At 38.9% G+C, this 20818-nt stretch overlaps 1 protein-coding gene across 9 annotated transcripts in view; it reads left to right on the forward strand.

Annotated features, from left to right (window-relative positions):
• The window catches only part of pard3aa (par-3 family cell polarity regulator alpha, a), a 912377-nt gene that overhangs the window by 880025 nt on the left and 11534 nt on the right, over window positions 1–20818 (forward strand). For 8 of the 9 annotated variants that reach the window (XM_069914429.1, XM_069914431.1, XM_069914432.1 and 5 more), the window contains one exon: window positions 15244–15361. In XM_069914429.1, coding sequence (XP_069770530.1) covers window positions 15244–15361 — 118 coding nt within the window. Of the gene's footprint in view, window positions 1–15243; window positions 15362–16132; window positions 16574–20818 lie in introns of those variants that run through there. The other variant, XM_069914436.1, reaches the window with a different exon arrangement.

Below are 20818 nucleotides of genomic sequence, written 5' to 3' on the forward strand. Positions count from 1 at the left end.
AAGGTTAATTAGGTGTAATTGGGCGGGACAGACTCGTGGGCTGAAAGGACCTGTTATGGTGCTATTTGTCTAAATTTAAATTTAAACATTTAAAATCCTTTTCAAATCATATTTAAACTGAAACTTTTGTATTAAATCCAACCAGATTGTAGCCAGAAATCTGACAGGGTGCTCTCTGGTAGCTCTTCATTTAGACCTTTTAATTCTTATTTAATAAGTTTAGAGTGGGAGGGAGATATTAAGTACATTTCTGAATCATACTGCTTGGTGCTTAGACTGCCTAGAAGCAATTGGTCCCTTCTTTTGGGGTGATTTGCTTTTGCTGAGCTGAGTCATTTGAACTGGTCTTCTCTGGTGGAGTGACTCATGTTGGGCAGAAGTGAGAGGGTGCTCGAGTTATATCCTAACAATTAGTTAGAGAATAGGAATAATTTTGATGCCTCATCATACCTCCTATAGAGAAAAGCACCACAGCAGGAGGGGGATAAAACTATTCAAATTTCTACAATTTCAAAATATCTTCTGCCAATATTCCCAAATCAGCAAACATTGAGTTTCAAGGGCTTGTTGATAGTCAATTGTGGGTATGTCTGTTAGGATCAGTGCTTGAGAAAGGTGTTTAATAACTGTTCATCTTCACTTCCCTTCTCATTATGTACTTTGAGTAATTACTGCTGCATTCTTACGTGATTATTGTTGCAGCTTGCACCTTTGTGACAGTCAGGATGAATGTGGCAACAGAGGATTCTGAATGATCACATTCTGACCCAGCAGTAATGTATTTCTGTTGGATTTGAAGAGTAGTTTTTTTTTACCTGGATGAGTTGACTCAGAAATATCAACATTTGTACCGTTATATTGTTTTTGTATAATCACAATTGAGTTGAGTAATACCAAATGAGTTGATAATAATTGCTACCATATGTTCAGTTTCTATTAAGTTGAACTTAAAAAAATTGTTTCTGAAGGATGAAACTTGAAAGGAAGTTTGTTTCCAGGCTACATTTTTGTGGTTTTGAAATAAAGTCATTGTGGAATGACTGAGGAAATAACTCACTACAAGCCAGAATTTAAAAAAAAATTATTCAGTGATAGGGGAGAACCAGACTAGGCAATATTTATTGAAGGTCCCTCATCCACAAAGTTGGTGTTGAATTTTCTCCTGGAGCTCATTGTCTCTGTGTAGTGAATGCTTCTACAATATGAATGTGCAAAACTTTGACTTGGCAAAAGTGAAGGAGAAGTGAGATGATTCCAGCTCATAATGGTGTACAACTTCGAGAGGATTTCGTCCACAATTCCTGCTGACTTTGCTCTTCTAGTTGGTAAAGTTTTATGTGTCTAAAGAGTTGTTAGAAAAGACCTTGAAGCGCTGCAGTACATGGGGTAGACCAGGGTCTGTGGGGTGTGAGTTTTGGGTGGAATTATTAGCTCTGGAGTACTTAAGATGAACCAGTTTGAGGGGAAGCTAAAGAACAATGAGAGGAAGAAAGTAATATAATATATGGATAGCTAGAAACATGAGGGCATGAATATTACCATGGGACATGCTGGATTGTAACTGTTACGTAATTTAATGAACCCTAGCGGATCATTTTATTTGATGTTGATTGGGAAATGTACAATATGAGGCTTGAGTAATTCACATCCATTCTTGTGAATGGCCAATAGCCAAGTTTAGGGTTCCTCAGATTTATGCGGATTAATTGACGAGAATTGATGTGACAAACACCCATATGCATTTGAATAGGGTTGCAGCGTTGATTTTTTTTAAAAATCTGTCAGTAGGGGAAGATGAGCATGCATTTCAGAGGGTAAGTAGGTGAGGTCTGTCTTCCCCCCACCCCGGTGAACTTCAGGAGATTCTAGAAAGATTAATTTACTGAAATTAAGCCTTTTTATTAGGCTATCCATACAATTTCATTTCTGAAATTTCCATTTTAACCTCAGCTTGCTGACTTGTTTAAAACATGGCTTCAATTTGCTATTTTTATTCCCCTTGTTATCACTCACCTCCATGAAAGAACCAAGTCAAGTTTGAGGAGTTTTCTTTTTAAACCCATCTTTGGAGTTTGATGCAGAAGCTGGGAGCTATTCCACTGGCACTTCTTGTGGGATTTGCATGTTTTATACATTTCATTGATGCAGCACACTAGATGGCTCTTCTGGCCATGAAACCTGCGGTGCCCAATTACACCCAATTAACTTCGTATGGTCAAGTTTCAACAGTCAAGAATTAATCTGCTAACGATTGAGAAATGCTCTATAAAATCCACTAAGCTTGCTGGTTAGATTTGTTTTTTGTTCTCTTTCAATGTCACTGTGGAGGTTAGCTCAAATTCAACAACCCTGATTTGGATCCACCGCCATCTGTAAGGAGTTTGTACGTTCTCCCCATGACCACGTGGAATTCCTCCAGGATTCCCTCCACCCTCCAAAAACATACTGGGTTTGTAGGTTAATTGGCGTATTTGGACAACATGGGCTTGTGGGCGAGAAGGGCTTCTTACCATGCAATATCTCTAAATTAAAACTTAAGCAGTGGTTTGTAGTCCATTTTTATTTTTTTCAGTGCATGTTCATGTATCTGTGAATTTTATATTTTGTTCAGAATCAAAATCGCTCGTGTCCAAAGAGGCAGGATTGTAAAAATGGGCTGACAGTAGAATAGCATCGATGGAGAATTTTCGCTGATCATCGCAACTTTCATTTTCCAAGCCTGCCATCGTCAAACAGAGCAAAAATTCTTCCTTGATTTAATTTGGTCCATATTTACTTTTGTCACCTTCTTGTAAGAAAGTACATTTTGATTCTTCCTGAGAAGGAGAAAAACCGGGGAATTTAATGAACTGTGTAGAATGTTGGAACAACTGCTCACCAAGCCAAAATGTTGCCTTTTCAAACCACCCCCCACCCCAAACTCACATTCCACCTTAAGCAATCCCTATGCCGTAAGAATAAGGGATTACTTAAGGTAATATGTGAGTGGAAAGAAAAAGTTTGAAAACCGCTCTTTTAATCGTACCTAATTGACTTGTTATGTGCACGGTTTCATAACTCCAAAGGAAATGGGCTAATAATCAAAATATTTCAGTAATAATTGGGTCCAGAGCAGTGGTTCTCAACCTTTTTCCTCTACTCACATATCACCTCAAGTAATTCCTTACTAATCACAGAGCATCTATAACATAGGGATTGCTGAAGGTGGAATGTGAATTTGGGGGGCAGTTTGAAAACCGCTGCCTTAAAGGCTTAGAATTAGCATTCACTTATAATTAATGTCTGCCCTTAAGCCTATCTCCCCCTTAAACAATTTTTCATTTTCTGTCCAAATTCATTTTCAACAAAAATTAACATGCCAAACAACAGTACTTGACCTTAGTACTTCACCTTAGATCCCAGATAATTTGTGAATGTTTAGGTACGACATCTTAAAAAAGAGAAGTTGTTTTCTAGGGAAAATCTCTTTTTTGGAATTTGCCATGAGATAATATTTGAAAATGTTGTAAAACTGCATTAATTGTATTTGGAAATTTAGGAGAGAGAAAGATTGGTAAGATGTTACTTATTGCCAAAATGGGGCTTGTTAGTATTGATAAGACCTCTTTTACTTTAAGATGTACTATTAGTCAGATGCTAAAAGCTCTTCTAAAATTAAATTGCAGCATTGGCCTTCTAAAAATTACTTTGAAAAGGCTTTCATAGTTGTGTTTGATCTCTAGGTGAACGCTGCTGCATGGATCTAAAAATGCTTTAGACTTTGATAAATATTTAATTCACGCTGCTTGCATTTACAGTTTTCTGATATTGGATTAATTTTAATTCCTTTAAAGGGATTAAACCAGTGTATCTGCTTGCAGTCGACTTGGAGCTTAATCCATGGATGATTTAGCTTGTCTGGCTATGAATATGAGTTACCATTATTACTTAGTGGGAACTGGCTATTCTGGAAAAAAAACCCAGGTGTTGTTGATTAGTCGGTAAACAAATGTGTGCAAAGCACATTTTTTAGATTTAGAATTAAAGCAACTCGGATTTTATGCTGATCAAAGCCATGAAGGGCATTGTCAGTTAAAAGCAAAGAATGGATGTGCTATGAATCAAAGGGAAATGGGAAGTGGAGAGGAGATAGAGGGAAAAGGGTTAACTTGTTATTCTCTGGAGCATTAAAATTTATTTTAATGCCCTGTGAACACACACAAGCATTTCTGAGCACCAAGGAGGTGTGTAATCTCATCTTCCAGCAGGTAACCTTAGAATCCACTTTCCTTTCATATTGATTTTATACTCTTGTTGTATATGATTAACTGTTTGAGCTTTGCACCATATTTTCCTGATGTAATATTTAATACAACCCAAAATGGTATCTATGTGTTCCAATTATTCTTTTACTGTGTTCATTTTGCTTTGCAATTTTTTTTAAAAGCTTCTATTTATTACGAGGTAAGATATATTTTGAAGTTCATTTGATTCGACAATGCACTGTTTCAGGAAGTCTGTTAGCAGGATTTCCAATACATCATAAATAATTACCAGAATATATTCAATATGCCTTCCAATTATACTTAAATTTTTTTTCACTGGAAGCTGATATTTTTGGCTTATCAATCATTTTTCAAACAAAGACCTTCTATGGAATAAATAAACAGATACTTCCAAAGACTTGAACTTAATAATTTGATTTGCTGTCACTTGTTCTACCTTGACACTATTTTTATGTCTAGTCTGAATGTCATTTATTTGACCTGAACAGCTGTGGCAGAATAGCAAATTCAAGAAACGCACAGCAACTAGAGGAAAAAAAAGTTCAGCAATTTTTGTAACCTTCCTCGGGAATCTGTTACACCTAAAATGTTAACCTTGATTGTTTTTTCTGCGTTTCTGATGTGCCTACCTTGCATTTCTATATCTGTGCCTTGTGTATAATGGCAGAAAAGAGATGTTTGAGGCACTTTTTGTACCCACAGATTATTATAAGGTTAAGTATATTACCTCAAGATAATTAATTCAATTTAAACTGGTAAATTCCCAGTTTGCCTTTCCTGCAAACAGAATGAGAGGGGAGTGAGAATAGGACAGAAGTTAAACAAATAGATGCACTGTGTAATGAGATTTTGAGGAAGGAAAGGAAGTCAATAGGGCAAAATTGCAAGTGTAAGATTAAGGACTTAACTTGGGCTACTTTGGAAACAAAATTGAAATGGATGATGAAAAGGGCACTGAAGGTCTTGTATTTAAATGCCAGCAAAATCAGAAATTATGTCAATGAACTCGTAGCACAGCTGTAAGTTGGCAGGAATGACATTGAGGCCTTCTGTGTCATGGCTGAAAGAAGGCCACAGCTGGGGACTAAATATCCATGGATACGTTGCAGTCACATATTTCCTTCTGGAGTGGTGCCAGCAGCCGCTGATGATGTAAGCGATGCGATGCGTGGGGTGGGGATAATAGCGTGCATGCTTGGGCGTATTAAGCTTCAGTATACGGGTCATGAATCTCCGATGCAGGAAGAGGAGAGTGAGAGTGTCGGGATCACCCATGTGGCAGTGAGCCAATGAGAAGGTCAGAGGAGTTCAGCTGGGTGATGTTTGGGGAGTTGAAGAATGCAATGTTTTGTCTAGTTAATCATAAAGGAAAGTCGATTTCATGGTATGCTGAAAGAAGCAACTGACTATTCTCTATTAGTTTGTAAACTGTGGCAAATCAGTGCAGATACACCATGCATCTGAATAACAGGAAAGTAGGCAGGGGGTTGGGGGTGGGGGAGAAGTGTAGGGTGATTTTGCTGGTGAAAAAATGGAATTAAATCTTTAGAAAGCAGAGACATTGGGTCAGAAGATATGGAATCCCCATGGATAGAATTAAGAAACTGGAAGGGTAAAAACACGCTGATGGGAGTTGTATACAGGGCTCCAAAGAGTAGCCGGGATGTGCCATGCAAACTACAGAGGGAGGGAGAGGGAAGACATGTAAAAAGGGCTATGTTACAATAGTCAAGGGTGGGGGGTGGGAGGGGGTCAATGTGCAGGTTGATTGGGGAAACCAGGTTGGAGCTGAATCTCAAGAGAAGGAATTAAGGATGGCTTCTTAGAGCAGCTTGTGGCTGAGCAACCAGTGAAATGATAATTCTAGATTGGGTATTTTGTAATGAACTAGAGTTGATAAGGAAGCTGAAGGTAAGGGAACCCGAGGAGGCAGTGATCACATTATGATGGATTGTGACCTGCAATTTGAGAGGGAGAAACTCAAATCAGAATATCAGTATATGAGAGGAATAAAGGGGAATACAGAGGTACAAGATAGGAACTGATTGGAAAAACAGACTAGCAGGGAGTAGGGCAAAGCAGCAACAACTGTAGTTTCAGTAGAAATAAGAAAGGTGCAGGACTGGTATATTTTAAAAGAGGAACTATTTGAATGGAAAAATGACACAGCTGTGGCTGACAAGAAACTAAAGGCAAAGTAAAAACAGAAAGGGCGTACAAAGAAGCAAACATTAGTGGGAAGACAGAGGAGAGGGAAGCTTGTAAAAGCATACAGAAGGCAACAGAAATTCATTAGGAAGGAAAAGGCAAACTTTAAAAGGAAGCTATCAAATAATATATTTAAAAAGGGTTAAAAAAAGTGCGAGTAGATATAGGACCGATAGAAAATTATGTTGGAAAAATTGTAATGCAAGACAAGGAGATGACAGAGGAACTGAATGAGTATTTTGGATCAGTCTTCACTATGGAAGACATTAGCAGTATATCTGGTTTTCAAGGGTGTCAGGGAAGAGAGATGAGTGCAGGCATGATCTTCAGAGAGAAGTGCTTAGGAAGCTAGATGTTTTAAAGGGAAATAATTCTCCCAAACCAGGTGGAATTCAACCTCGGGCTCTGAAAAAAATGAACCAGAGAGATTGTGGAGGCATTATTAATCATTTTCCAAGAATCAATATATTCTAACATTGTTCTGAAGATCTGGAATATTGCAAAGGTCCCTCCACTTTTTAAGAAGTGAGAAAGGCAGCAGAAAGGAAATTATAGATGTGTAACTCTAACATTAGTGGTTGGGAAGTTGTCAGAGTTGATTGTCAAAAATGAAATAATGGTGTACCTGGAGGTACATGATAAGATAGGCCAAAGTCAGCAAGGTTTCCTTAAAGGAAAATCTTGCCTGACAAACTTACTGCAATTTTTTGAGGAAACCACAAGCAGGCTACATAAAGGGCATGCAGTGGATGTTGTACATTTGGACTTCCAAAAGACCTTTGACAAGCTGCCGCACATGAGGCTGCTTAACAAATTGAGAGCCCATGGAATTACAGGAAAGATACCAATATGGGTAGAGAAATTGCCTGATGAGAGAGTGGGAATAAAGGGATCCTAGTCTGGATGGCTACAGGCTACTTGTGATGTCCCACAGGGATCAGTGTTGAAGTCACTTCTTTTTACTTTGTATGTTAATGATTTGGATTGTGTTTGGTTGAGATGGTCCTGAAGTAGGAGAATGCAATGTTTCCATTCAAATCAAGAAGAATAGGATATAAGAGCAGGGGTGTGATGCTGCAGCTTTATAAGGCACTGGTGACGTCTCACTTTGAGTATGGGATATAGTTTTGGGCTTCTTATTTAAGGAAGAATGTACTGGCATTGGAGAGGGTTCAGAAGAGATTTACAAGAATCATTCCAAGAATGAAAAGATTAGCATATAAGGAACATTTGATGGCTCTTGGACTGTACTCCTTACAGTTCAGAAGAATAGAAGCATCTCCAATGTTAAAAGGCCTAGACAAAGTGGTTTCCCATGGTAAATGAGTCAAGGTCAAGAGGGTGCAACTTCAGGATTAAAGGGTACCCATTTAAAACAGAGATGAGGAGGAATTTCTTTAGTCAGAGAGTGGTGAACCTCTGGAATTTGCTGCCACATATTGCCATGTAGGCCATGTCATTGGATGTATTTAAGGCAAAGATTGATAGTTATCTGAATAGTCACGTTATCAAAAGTTGTGGAGAGAAGGTAGGAGAGTGGGGCTGAGTGGGAAAACAGATCAGCTCATGATGGAATGGCAGAGTGGAGTTGATGGGCTGAATAGCCTACTTCTGCTTCTGTCTCTTATGGTCTTTTGTATCTGTGGTAATGCACTGCTCTTTCATTTCACTGAGAAGTAATATCCATTAAACCCTCATATCTTTTTCCACACAGTTTATACTGAAGCTGCAGAATGTTCACATTGATGACCATTTCACTCTTGTGAAATCATACAGCAGCTTGGGTTATACATCAATGTTTCCCCATTTGATGGCTAGAGATTGGTTAATAATATCCCAGAGAGCTGTGTGTGAACCTGACAGAAATAGTATTTCTTTTAACTAGTTTTATCTAGTTTAAAGATCACATTATTGCAAAATGTTTGTTGGTAGAAATCATGAGGTAGCAAGAACCAGCATCTGTATTTTCCCAAATGTATTCTGGTTATTTAATTAAGCAAATACGAGGTAATCACTGTACAACACAGTTATTAACTGGGGTCTGGGATATAATTTTTCTTAGCCTGACATTTTTAGTCCTTTGACACTTTGTCATAAAAATATTAGAATGCAATGATTTTCTCATAGTTATCATGTATATAGTATACAGAAACAATTTGGTACAGTCTTTTATTATGAGTACAGGATCATAGATTTTTTTAATGATCAATGCTAGTAGAGTTTTGTTGCCGATTAGTTGAATATCAGAATATGAAAGTTCCCTATTTTGTTGTATTTGGAGTACATAGAATATAGAACATTACAGTACAGTTCCGAACCTACCATTCATGCTGTTGTGCCAACCTATATAAACCTACTCAACAAATTAAACCTTCCCTACCCCATACCCATAAGTCTCTTGGAGTATATTTGAAATTATTGGGTGAACTGTTTATTACTCGCCAAATGCTCATATCTTTTTTTTTAAACCTGTTTTATCTTTGGCTGGTCACATCCTGACTTGAGATACTATGAAAAATTGTTACTGTGGCAAAGGAAACATTCCAGAATGTTGCATGTCAAAACTTGGCAAATTATTTCAATAGTACTGAGTGGGGAATTATTCTACACATTAAAGATTGTCTGTGGAGAAGATTCCAGCTGATCTATGAACACGGTTTGTGATTATCAGAATGTACAGGATCACTGAGAAACATTTTAGCCAACCAGGACCCCATGGGGGTACAAAGACTGCAAATTAGTGGGTGGTGCAGTTAACATAACAGCACCAGTGTCCTGGGTTTGAATCTGGCGCTGTCTGTTAGGAGTTTGTATATTTTCCCCATAGCTGCGAGGGTTTTCTCAGCATGCTCCGGTTTCCTCCCACCCTCCAAATCATACAGGGGTTGTAGCTTCATTGGGTGACATGGCCTCACAGGCCAGAGGTGCCTGTTATTGTGCTGTATGTCTAAATTTTAAGAAAATATAGATTTTTTTTTCTCAAATGATGCTTCAAATAACTAATATTATCATGAATAAAACACAGAAGTCTGCAGACACCGTGGTTGAAGTAAAAACACAGCGCTGGAGAAACCCAGCACATCAAACAGTGTATTTTATAAAGTTAAATATACCAGTATATAACCAATGTTTCTTTCTTGAGCCATTGATGAAGGGCTCAGGCCCGAAATGTTAGTTATTTATCCTTATCTTTGCTCTATAAAGTACACTGTTTGACCTGCTGAGTTTCTCCAGTATAGTGTTATGACTAATGCTATCATTTTAGATTCAGAGAATTATACAACACGGAAACAGGACCAAGCTGCCTACCTGAGCTAGTTCCATTTGTCTGCATTTGACCAGTATCGCTCTCAACTTTCATATCCACATACCTATGGTATCTAAGTATCCTTTAAACACAGTAATTGTACCTGCCTCTATCATTCTCTCTGGCAGCTCATTCCGTTTACTCTCTTCCCTCTGTGGGAGAAAAAAAGTGTCACTCAGTTTCCTTTTCAAAGCATCCCCTCTCTAATTGGACCATCTACAAATTGCCTGAGGAAACTTTCTTGTACACACTTAACAATTTCTGCCCCATTCAATTTCCTCTCGAAGTACTCCTATGATGTTAGCCCAAATCAAAAATGCTATTGCTTCCCTCCTCTCTAAACCACACCCCCCCCACCACCACTGCCCAACCTGATCTTGGCTTCACCTCTATTAATCATGTATTATTTCTACCCCAGAACATTGAGGTGCCAGTCTTGCCATCACTCAACCATGTTTCTGTTACATCTATAAGATCCAACCCCCATGTACCTATCTATTTCCTGTTTATTTGCCTTACCTGTTAGGCTTCTTGAATAAAATAAATGCAATTTAATCTGTTAGACTTTTATTGTTCCCTCTCCTCCCTACTGAACTTGCTCACTTTAACTATATTTGCCTCAACATGGGCATCTACCACATTTCCTCTTTGGGGCCCACACCTCTTGCCAGGCTGGTTTAACCCCTTTTAAGTAGCAAGATCAAAAACTCCCCAGCAGGATATGTGTTCTCCTCCAATTTAAGTGCAAACCAGCTCTCTTGTACAGGTTACCTTGTCCCCAAAGAAGATCTCAATAGTTCAAGAACCTGCATCATCTCCTCAGCAACAAATTCATCTGCCTTATCCTCCTATTCCTACTCTCATTGGCATGTAGCGCAGGGATTAATCCAGTGATTACTACCTTTGAGATCCTGCTTTTATCCTTGTGTCTAATTCCCTGTTTTCACTCCACTGGATCTCATCCTTTTTTTTCCTATGTTGTTGGTACCAATGAGAACAATGACCTCTGGCTGGTCCGCTTCTGCTGAAGAATGTTTTGCAACAACTCAGAGACATCCTGGACACTGGCACCTGGAGGGCAACATACCATCCTCTATTTGGAACCTTTTGCCTGACACCGTCCTTTCTCTACAGCTCTCTTTCCCCCTCCCCCCCCCCCCCAATATCCAGAGCAGTAGCCAAAACGTGGTACTTCTTAGAGTAATGGCCACATAGAAATCCTGCACTTCCTGCTTACCCACTTAACATTTCCTGGTGGTCTCCCAACTACATGCTACCTGCACCCTAGATGTAACCACCTCAGTAAATCTGGCATGTGTGATGTTCTCAGGATTACAGCCATTCCTGAATTATCAGAGGATGTGGTAGATGCAGATGCAATTCAGTGTTTAAAGAGCATTTGGCTTGGAAAGGAATTGAAAGATACAGACTTTAGCTATCAGCAGTCTTTTCCAAATCAGAAATGTTTAGAAACATTTAAAAATATTTAAGCAAATAAAATGATTAAAACAACAAAATAATAGTATTGTGTTTGTATTTAATAGTATTTATTTTAAAACTGCTTACAATTTATGTAGATTAATTAAAACAATAAAGCAAAATTTAAATGCAAAGGTTTCTCTGTATGTTCAAATTCCATACTCCATGGTTGCTATATCTGTCAGATTCCCCTTGCATCTCCCTCTGATGCAAGAAAAATATCCTGAGTGACTGTAATCTATCCATTTGGCAGAATTCTCTCAAACCATTTTGGTAGATCTCCTGTGCCCATTTTCCTAAAGTGCAGTATATTCATAAGATTCCATTTATGGGTGGACCTGTTTTTTTCAAGATTCATTGTGACTTTCTTGTTCTTGCACTGTAAGGTTCCATTCATTCTTTTTAATGTCTTTCTTACTCTGCCCTGCTATTTTCAGTTAAATGTATACAAATACTTCTAGATGTGTTGGTTCTGCTCATCCTTTTTGAATTGTACCCTCTAATTTGTATTGCCTCATCTTATCCTTCATTTCTTTGCAACATCTTTGAAAATTGCCACATTTCTAATTTCTTGGCAATTATTTTTATCGACCACCTATCTGCCCATTCCACCATCCCTCCTTACATTGCTTTCAAGTCTGAAACCCAGTCTTTCAATACTTTCTCACTTTCATGTTTTTGAGTGTATTTTCCATCCATATTTTGCAGCCCATTTAATCCAATGGGTTTTAATCTTGACCACGCATGTAATGTTGCATATTATCATACACTTCTGGAAATCCATATATAATACATTGGCATCATTTACTTCATTGATATCAATAACTTTTCTCTCATTGACTTTCTCTGTTACTGCTTCCAAATACTCTATCAAGTTTGTTGAAGTCAGTTTGCCTCTAATAAATCTATGGATGCATTCTCTAAAAACACAGTTGTTTATTTGACTGGCAGTTCTGTCCCTGATTATTGTTTCTCAGACATTTCCCACCACTGGAATTAAACTAACTGGTCTTCGGTGACTGGGTTTATTCCTACATACTTGCTTTGAACAGGATGTAACGTTTGTAATTTTCCTGTACTGAAGTGCCACCACATAGCTACATATAGATGTTTGGAAGATTATGGCCAGGATATCCCTAATATCCTCCATTACTTCCTCAGCAACCCACCTGGAACAGGAGATTTATCTAATTTTAGGCCTGATATTCCAACAGGATGTTCTTCCTCAACAAATTAAGATGTAAAATAGTTATTTAGAATCTGTGCCTTTGACTAGGCCCAACTCTTTTAATATTTTCCCATTTACATTCTTGTACTGTGTTTTGGAATTTTTTTTTCTCTCTCTCTCTTCCTTGCTTCTTCTCTCTCATACAGTATTTTGTTGTTTAATTCCCTTTTAAACATTTCTAAATATTTCATCTGCCATCTATCCGCCCATTATGCTAGTCTGCAATATCTCCTTGAAGTTACTATTAACTTTTAACATTCTTAAGCTTATATCTTGCTTTTAACAATCTGGCATCTGTTGAGCTTTTTTTTCCTGCTTATATTTTACTGTGTATCTTCTTGACCTTCTGAAGGATCTTTATCTTTAATTTTCCAACTCTATCATGTTCAAGTACCTCAACTATCGCAGAAACATTTTCAACTCAAAACCTTACTCTGCTCAACTATGATTTTGCTTTGATAAATATCCTAAATAACATGAATAAAACGTCATTGTTTTTATGATTTCCCTCTGTTTGTTTCTGTGAAAACACTGCATTCATTATTTTCAAACTTTGACCCAATGTTCTGATTGGTCCTTTTGTTGTTTACAACAATGTAGTTTGGTTGGTCAATTAATCCAGAACTCCTGGAGGACATCCTTGTTGGTGGCTTGTCATTTTAGATGGAACCTCTCAATGAGTCACCTGCCAATTTACATTATACCACATTTATAAAGGGAGAACCTTTGGGAGAAAAAATAAATGGGAAGAGGTCCAGTTCAACCTTCCCCTGGACATGCCGTTGTTGCCCTGTTATCCTGATTTAGTACTGCTTCTCCACTCATTAACATTTGTGACGATGAGGTTCCCCTGATATCAGTACGGCCAGTAACATCCACCACGAGTAAGTCACAGAACCCTCATGAGGATGTTTATTCTTAAACTCAAAAGTATGTTTGCTGATGGTTGAGTCACTGAAACAAACTCATTAAGACAATTGTTCCTTATTTTACCTCTTGAGGGAGATAGCGCAGTATCTGGTATCAGGAGTACACTATTGGTATCTCGAACTTTAACTTTTAAGTTGTATCTGATTGCTTCTCAGACTGGAAACTTGTGGCTGACTATAGGTTTGCCTCAGGGATCGGTGCTGGGAATGCTGTTTGTCACCTATATCAATGATCTGGAAGATAATGTGGTAAATTAGATCAGCAAGTTTGCAGACAAGAGTTTGGAGGTGTTGTGGATCTGGACCTGCTGGAAAAATGGGCGGTAAAATGGCAGATGGAATTTAATGCAGGCAAGTGTGAGGCGTTGCTTTTTGGAAGGATAAGCCAAGTTAGGACATATGCAGTAAATGGGGGAGGGGGGGCACTGAGGAGTGCAGTAGAATAGAGTGATCTGGAAATACAGATACATAATTCCTTGAAAGTGACATCACATGTAAATAGGGTTGTAAAAAGAGCTTTTTGGCATATTGGCCTTCATTAATCAAAGTATTGAGTATAGAAGTTGGGCTGCTATGGTAAAGTTGCATAAGATGTTGGTCAGGCTAACTTTGGAATATTGTGTGCAGTTTTGGTCACCTAACTACAGGAAAGATATCAACAAGATTGAAAGAGTGCAGAGAAGATTACTAGAATATTGCCTGGACGTCAAGAACTGAGTTACAGGGAAAGGTTGAGCAGGTTAGGACTTTATTCCCTGGAGCATAGAAGAATGAGGGGAGATTTGATAGAGGTATCCAAAATTATGAGGGGTATAGATGGAACAAATGCATTTAGGCATTTTCCACAGAGGTTAGGTGAAATACAATCCAGAGGACATGGGTTAAGAGTGAAAGGAGAAAAGTTTCGGAGGAATTTCTTCACATAGAGAGTGGTGGGAGTGTGGAATGAGCTGCTAGCTGGAGTGGTGAATGTGGTTCAATTTTAACATCCAAGAAAAAATTGGACAAGCACATGCACGGGAAGAGTATGAAGAGCAATGGACTGGGTGCAGGTACGAGGCAGAATAATTGTTTAGCACAGACTTGAAGGGCCTGTTTTCTGTACCCTAATGTTCTATGGTTCGTGGCCATACAATTTAGTAAATATATGCAACAGGGATTAGTAACAATGAAGGATCTAGGGGTGATGTATTAATTAGTTAAATTTGGGAACTGTTTATGCCACCAAAACAAATGTAATTTGATAAAATTGTTCATAAAATTAAATAACACCGAGCTTTGAATATTTTGCTTACTGATTTTGTCTGTAACTAAAATTTGTTTTATTAACTGGATAATCAACATTAAAACATTGACATGATTGATGCAAATTGAATAACCAATCAGTTTTATTGACTCTTTGGGACACAATATACACAACCATTTTAATCAAGAATTGAGATTTTTCACAGGTGAAACAGAGAACAGTTTGTTTCTAAATGCAAATTAAATTGATCATGTTTTATTTCCTGATGAGAAATATTGCTTCCTATTGGAGTCTAGTTATAGGATTCCCTTGTTCAGCAATATTGAATTATACATGTGCAGGAGTATCTGAGTGGTTGATTTTCCTTACCTGTGACTGTGATTCTTGAGGAAAAACTGGAAAGAAAAAGATCTAATGACAGGCCCTTGCCAGCTGGTCCCTTCTCACTGTGTCATGGCAATAAATTAAATGTGAAGCCTGAGTTTTGTCAACCTTGTGGTGAATTCTTTTAGCTCTGACTAATGTTGTGTTGCTTCAGGTATTTCAACAATTTTTTTTTACCTCTTCCTTTACTCTTCTAGTAACAGACTGGCTCCTAGTAACCATGATCGGATACAGAAGCTAAGAAACGAGTTCCAACAAGCAAAGCAAGAGGAGCTCGAGGACCGGAGAAGAACATACAGTTTTGAACAGCCTTGGGTGAGTGTTTAGACTGTGACCATCTGGGAACAGAGGGCAATGAACTTTTACTAACCACAGCATCTGCAAGTACTGACCCTCTGAGTCTCTATGTGTTAAAGACTGTGAGAAGTCGCATTTATTTGGCAAGTTCACTTCTAACTTCTTACCTACATCTGTGGTGCATCACTGATAATTTCATCTCACAATGTCAACCCATCATTGCTTGAATGGCATCAGTTTATGTGGAGAAGCCTGGCATTATCCTGATTAACTGGACTAATCCATTCCTATGTTTGAATGAAATAATGAACCTCACTGCACTCCAGAGTGGGTGATTTAAGTTTGGACTGCACATCTATGCTGGGGTGGAAACAAAGGGATAAAGGTGAAGGGAGCAAAGGAGGGAAAGGAGTCCATCATCAGATGGTTTATCATTTTCATATGTGCTCTTCTGACAGCAAGCACATATGAAAAGGCATGCAAATTACTTTTTAAAAAGTGAAGTAAGCTTCCATTATATGTAATAAGTAGAGTTATATTTTGTTGCATTACCACATGCCTGCCTTATGCATTTGACAAATATGAGTGCTTGTTCAAAATAATTATGCATAATATGTAAATCATGTTTGTTTATAACTTTGGGTGTCTTGGTTTAGAATTCTTTCATCCAATCATGTACTTCAACACTTGTGTGATTTTTTTAAAAAGAAATCACTGCACACTTCCTGCTTGCTTCTACTACTGGCTCCTGCCAATTCTCTTCCCTTATTATGGGATCTTCTGTTTTAGCCACAGAATTGGTGATGTCTGCAGCCAGGGCAGAATGGAAGCACGACAGTTTAACTAAATGGCAGCATGTTCGCTATCCGCCTTGTCTAAGATACAAAACATTTTGTGTGCAGCGTGTACTGTTTGGTTTTTTTTTTGACGAGACAATCAACCGGCCTTTATTAACATTCCATGTCAAGCCACGTTTGGTGCACAGTCCCTGTGAATGGGCACCTGCGGCGATACTAGAGTGTTGTATCCCTATCTATTCAGTTCATGATCATTAAGAATTTTTAATAGTACGATAGACTACTTAACCTTGTTATCTTTAAAGTTGGTGTTGTGCGTGTTTGTATGTGTAAAATTTGTTTATAAACCATTTTACAACATCACAACAGCATTCTGAGTTTTTTATTGTAATGCAAATGCCAATATTTTTTGGAATCGTATTAAAGATCAAATCTGTGCTTTACTTGTTAAGAGTCTGGGTTCTTGTTTCCATTGCAAAGCAACATTGTTTTCCTCAGTGGAAATTTGTGCCATTTTCCATTGTGCACAAATATTTTGCGAGCAGATTTCCGGTTTATAAACTGTTGCTTATCACATGAGTGGAGGGAGGCGATCGATGGGATTTAGGGCAAGCGAATGTGGAAGTGGGGGAAGTGTCGGAGAAGGGCAAGCATGTGTTCTGGGAACCAGAACTGTGAGAAAGGGTTGGACTCTTATAGACTTGAAATTTAACCATGTATGTCAAAGGGCAAACTGTTGTGTATTTCAATTTTATAACAGTTTTAAACAGTTTCCTGTAGTGAACAGAGAGGATTCTGAAGGACAAGGGGCATAATTACCTCAAGGAATAGAGTGGTTTCCTAAATTGCAGGTTCAGTAGTTTAACTTGTTTGGCAAATAGCAGTTCACAATCAAATATGAACATATTGAAACAACAAATAAATATTTAAAAAGGAACTGTTCCCAGCTCCCCATTAAAAGGCATCATTTCCAAGTGCAGTGTTGAAGTTGGCAAAACCTGTGTAATCTAAATGCGGTTGCATGTCTCATGAAAACTAGGTATTTACTTTGATTAATAATTGTATGGAAAACATGTAATCTAAGTCTGGTTATTTTTGTTAAGTAGTATACATGACTATTTTAATTCATCATCCAGAATTCATATTTTTCAAACTTTCCTGTTTTTTGGGTCTTTCTTTCTTGATGTTTTTTTTATGAAAACTGGTTTTAACTAGAAATAGTGCTCTTAAAAAAAGAGTTGCCTGAGCACATTCTCATCTTTGGATTAAGAATATTGGATTGGCAAATATTTGCTCTGATCCTGGCAAAGCCACGTCATAGAAGTTCACATCGTTCCACATAAATGGGCACTAAATATGAAATTGTGATTAATGCCATGAGGATAACTTTTCCAGGATATCTCCTCAAGTCAAATCAAGTTTATTGTCATCGAGCTATACAACTCTGGTCCTCGGTGCAAACCACACTGACATACAACCAGACATAACACACAGACAGACAAACAATACATCTACAGAACAAACATGCATCTATATAAATAAATAAAATTGTTTTATGAATATGAGAGTGAACAGTTCCTTTGGTCGTTCAGCATTCTCACTGCCTGTGTCAACCTGGTGGTGCTGGCTCTCACATGCTCCTATATCTCTTCTCAAACGGCATTATCTGAAAGATGCTGTGTGCAAGATAAGGGTCCTCAATTATTTTGTGTGCCCTCTCCAGACAATAATCCCAGTAGATCATGACGATGGGGAGGGGGGGGGGGTGGGCAGGGGAACTTCATTGATCCTCTCTGTCACTCTCAAGGTCCTGTAGATTGACCTCCAATCCAGCCATGAGATAATGGTGGCTGGTAGCTTTGCCTACTTCAGACTTGTCAGGAAGTGCAGTTGCTGTTGTGCCTTCCTGACAAGTGAGGAGATGTTGAGTGTCCACGATAGGTCACCAGTGAAGTGAACTGCAAGGAACCTGGTGCTCTCCACTCTTCTCTACTACAGAGTTGTTGATGTGTCATGAAGGGCGGTTTTTCCTGATCCTCCTGAAGTCCACGATCATCATCTTCATCTTGTCCATACTGAGGCTCAGGCACCATTCCATGAGATTTTCCACCTCTTTTCTGTGTGTGATTTATTGTTGTTGCTAATGAAGCCATCAATTGTTGTGTTACCTGTAAATATTCTGACTCTTTTGGAGCTGGACCTGGTGATGAAGTCATGGATCAATAGCGTGAACAGGAGCGAGCTGAGCACACAGCCCTGAGGAGCTCCAGTCCTCAGCGTGACAGTGCTCGATGTTCTGCTACCGACCAGGACAGACTGCGGTCTTTCCATTAGGAAGTCCAGAATCCAGTTACAGATAGGAGTGTTGAGTCATTCTGCTAGGTGGCTCTGCACTGTCTGATTCCATTCTGACTTTTCCACTTTTCTGCAGACATTAGTCCTTTGTCAACACAGTTAATTATGATCTTTTCCAATGAACTGAACTTGGCTCTGCCCTAGTTCACCTCTGTTTGCTGCTCCCTGATATTGCCCGAAAATTCATACAAGTTTCTGTCCATATCTCCTGTCCCCCACCATGCTTAATCCCTCCACTACCTCTAAATTGTCAGACTATTTTTTTAGAAAATGACTATTAATTAGCAAATGAGCAGGAGCCAGAATCCTTCATCACATTCACTAGGTATTTCTTGTCTCATCAGACCACTAGAGGTCTCAGCAAATGTTATACAGACTGGAGTGAATATTCTCAAAGCATGAGATTTCATGACATCAAGTCTCAATGCACTGCATGTTGAATAACAGTTGGAAGAAGCATCAGAAGTAGCAAGAGTGCTGAATATACTCTGGGAGTGCGGTGGGGGAGGGGTGCTTCAAATCCAACATCGAGTGGCTTGGCAGCATCTCCAACTGAGCTGACAGGGTCTGTGGCAGATGTCTCGGCAGGACTGATTTAATGCATCTGGTGCTCCCTTTGTGGCCTTCTCTACCTCGGAGAGACTGCACACGGATTGGGAGATCGCTTCGCTGAGCACCTTCCCTCCATCCAGATCAGTGACAGAGATCTCCTAGTAGCCAACTATTTCAGTTCTGTGTCATGACCTTGTATTCTATCCCACCAAGACCACTCGCAAATTGGAGGAGCAACACCTGATTTACCGTATGGACATTCTCCAGTCAGATGGCATTAACCTCGACTTTTCAGTATCTGCTAATCTGCTCTCCTCATCCCTCCCCTCTTCCCTTTTTGCAGTTCTCCTCTCTCCCTTCCCCTCTCTTCACCTAGCCATCCCTCCTCCCCTTGATTTCTGCTACTCCTTTCCTCTCTTCTCTACTTATCACCTCCTGCCTTTCCGACCATACCTCCCCTACTCTTTTGTTTGGACACCTGACAACATTTTATCCATACCTTGAGGAAGGGATCAAGCCCAAAATGCCGCTAATGTATTTTTACCGTTGCTACATAAAGGACACGGCTTGACCTGCTGAGTTCCTCCAGCTTTGTGTTTTTACTGTGGCAGATAGTGATTAACTTGGCCTTGTTCTCATGTCAGCCTTTTGAAGATGTATGATGGCATAAGAAGAAGTAACCACCACCTTGTGGCCATAAAATCCCATCTTTCAGTCAAGGACACCATTTGTCATGTTGTATGCCACTACAATGGGCTGAATGGGATAAATTCAGTCAGGATCTGGCAACTCAAAATTTTGCATCCATGGGGTGCTGTGAACTATTGTCAGCAGCAAAAACCTAGGGCAGCACAATGTGTGACCTCATGGCCAAGCACTCTCACTCAAAATGATCAAGCCCAGGAAATCAATCCTGGTTCAATGAAATTCTCAGAAGGGCATACTGGGAATTAAGCATTACTAAAAATGATGAGGTGCCAGTCTAGTAAAGTTGCTGTGCTAAGCTGCTTGCAATAGGCAGTGCTAAAAGGAGGAGGAGGCTTTAAAAAGATTCCGATGATAGGGCCAGCACGTGAAGCATTTGCAACCATGTTCAACCAGAAGTATCGAATGGATGATCAAACTCCACTTTCTCCTGAGATATACACCATCATAGAAGCCAATCAGTCTCCTGCAAATTCGATTCACACCATGGGATATCTACAAGAGATGAGGGCATTGGATTTAGCAAAGACTATAGTAGAAGACAACATCGCCACTGCATTATTGAAGACCTATACTTCAGAACTAGTCATACTTAGTATGACATAGCTTGTCATACTTTTCTGCATGGTTACATCAATGGCACCTACCTAATGATGATGAAAATTGTCCATGTATGTTCTACTCACGAGAAACTGGGCAAATCTAATCTGGCTAAGTATTGACCAAACAGTTTACTTTCAATTGCCTACAAGGTGATGGAAGATGCTATTGACATCTTCAAGGTATACATGTTCACCAATAACCTCCTTACTGTGTTTTGGGCAAAATACAGGCAAGTTAGACTAGCTCAGATCAACAACTTAGTTAGTATGGATGAGTTGGGTTCTTTGGACCAGCTTCATAAAGAACTTAGCTTCAAGTGCAAATCATTGTTAAGGTGTAAACAGGAAACTTGTTTGACACTTTACACTAACTTGTTCTACCTAATGAATGATTTTTTATTTTAAATTAAGGATTTTCAATCAACATGAAGTTACAAAACAATCAAAATCAAAGAAATATACAG

The sequence above is a fragment of the Narcine bancroftii genome, chromosome 1, assembly GCF_036971445.1.
Source record: "Narcine bancroftii isolate sNarBan1 chromosome 1, sNarBan1.hap1, whole genome shotgun sequence".
In the NCBI taxonomy this organism is placed as follows: Eukaryota; Metazoa; Chordata; class Chondrichthyes; order Torpediniformes; family Narcinidae; genus Narcine; species Narcine bancroftii.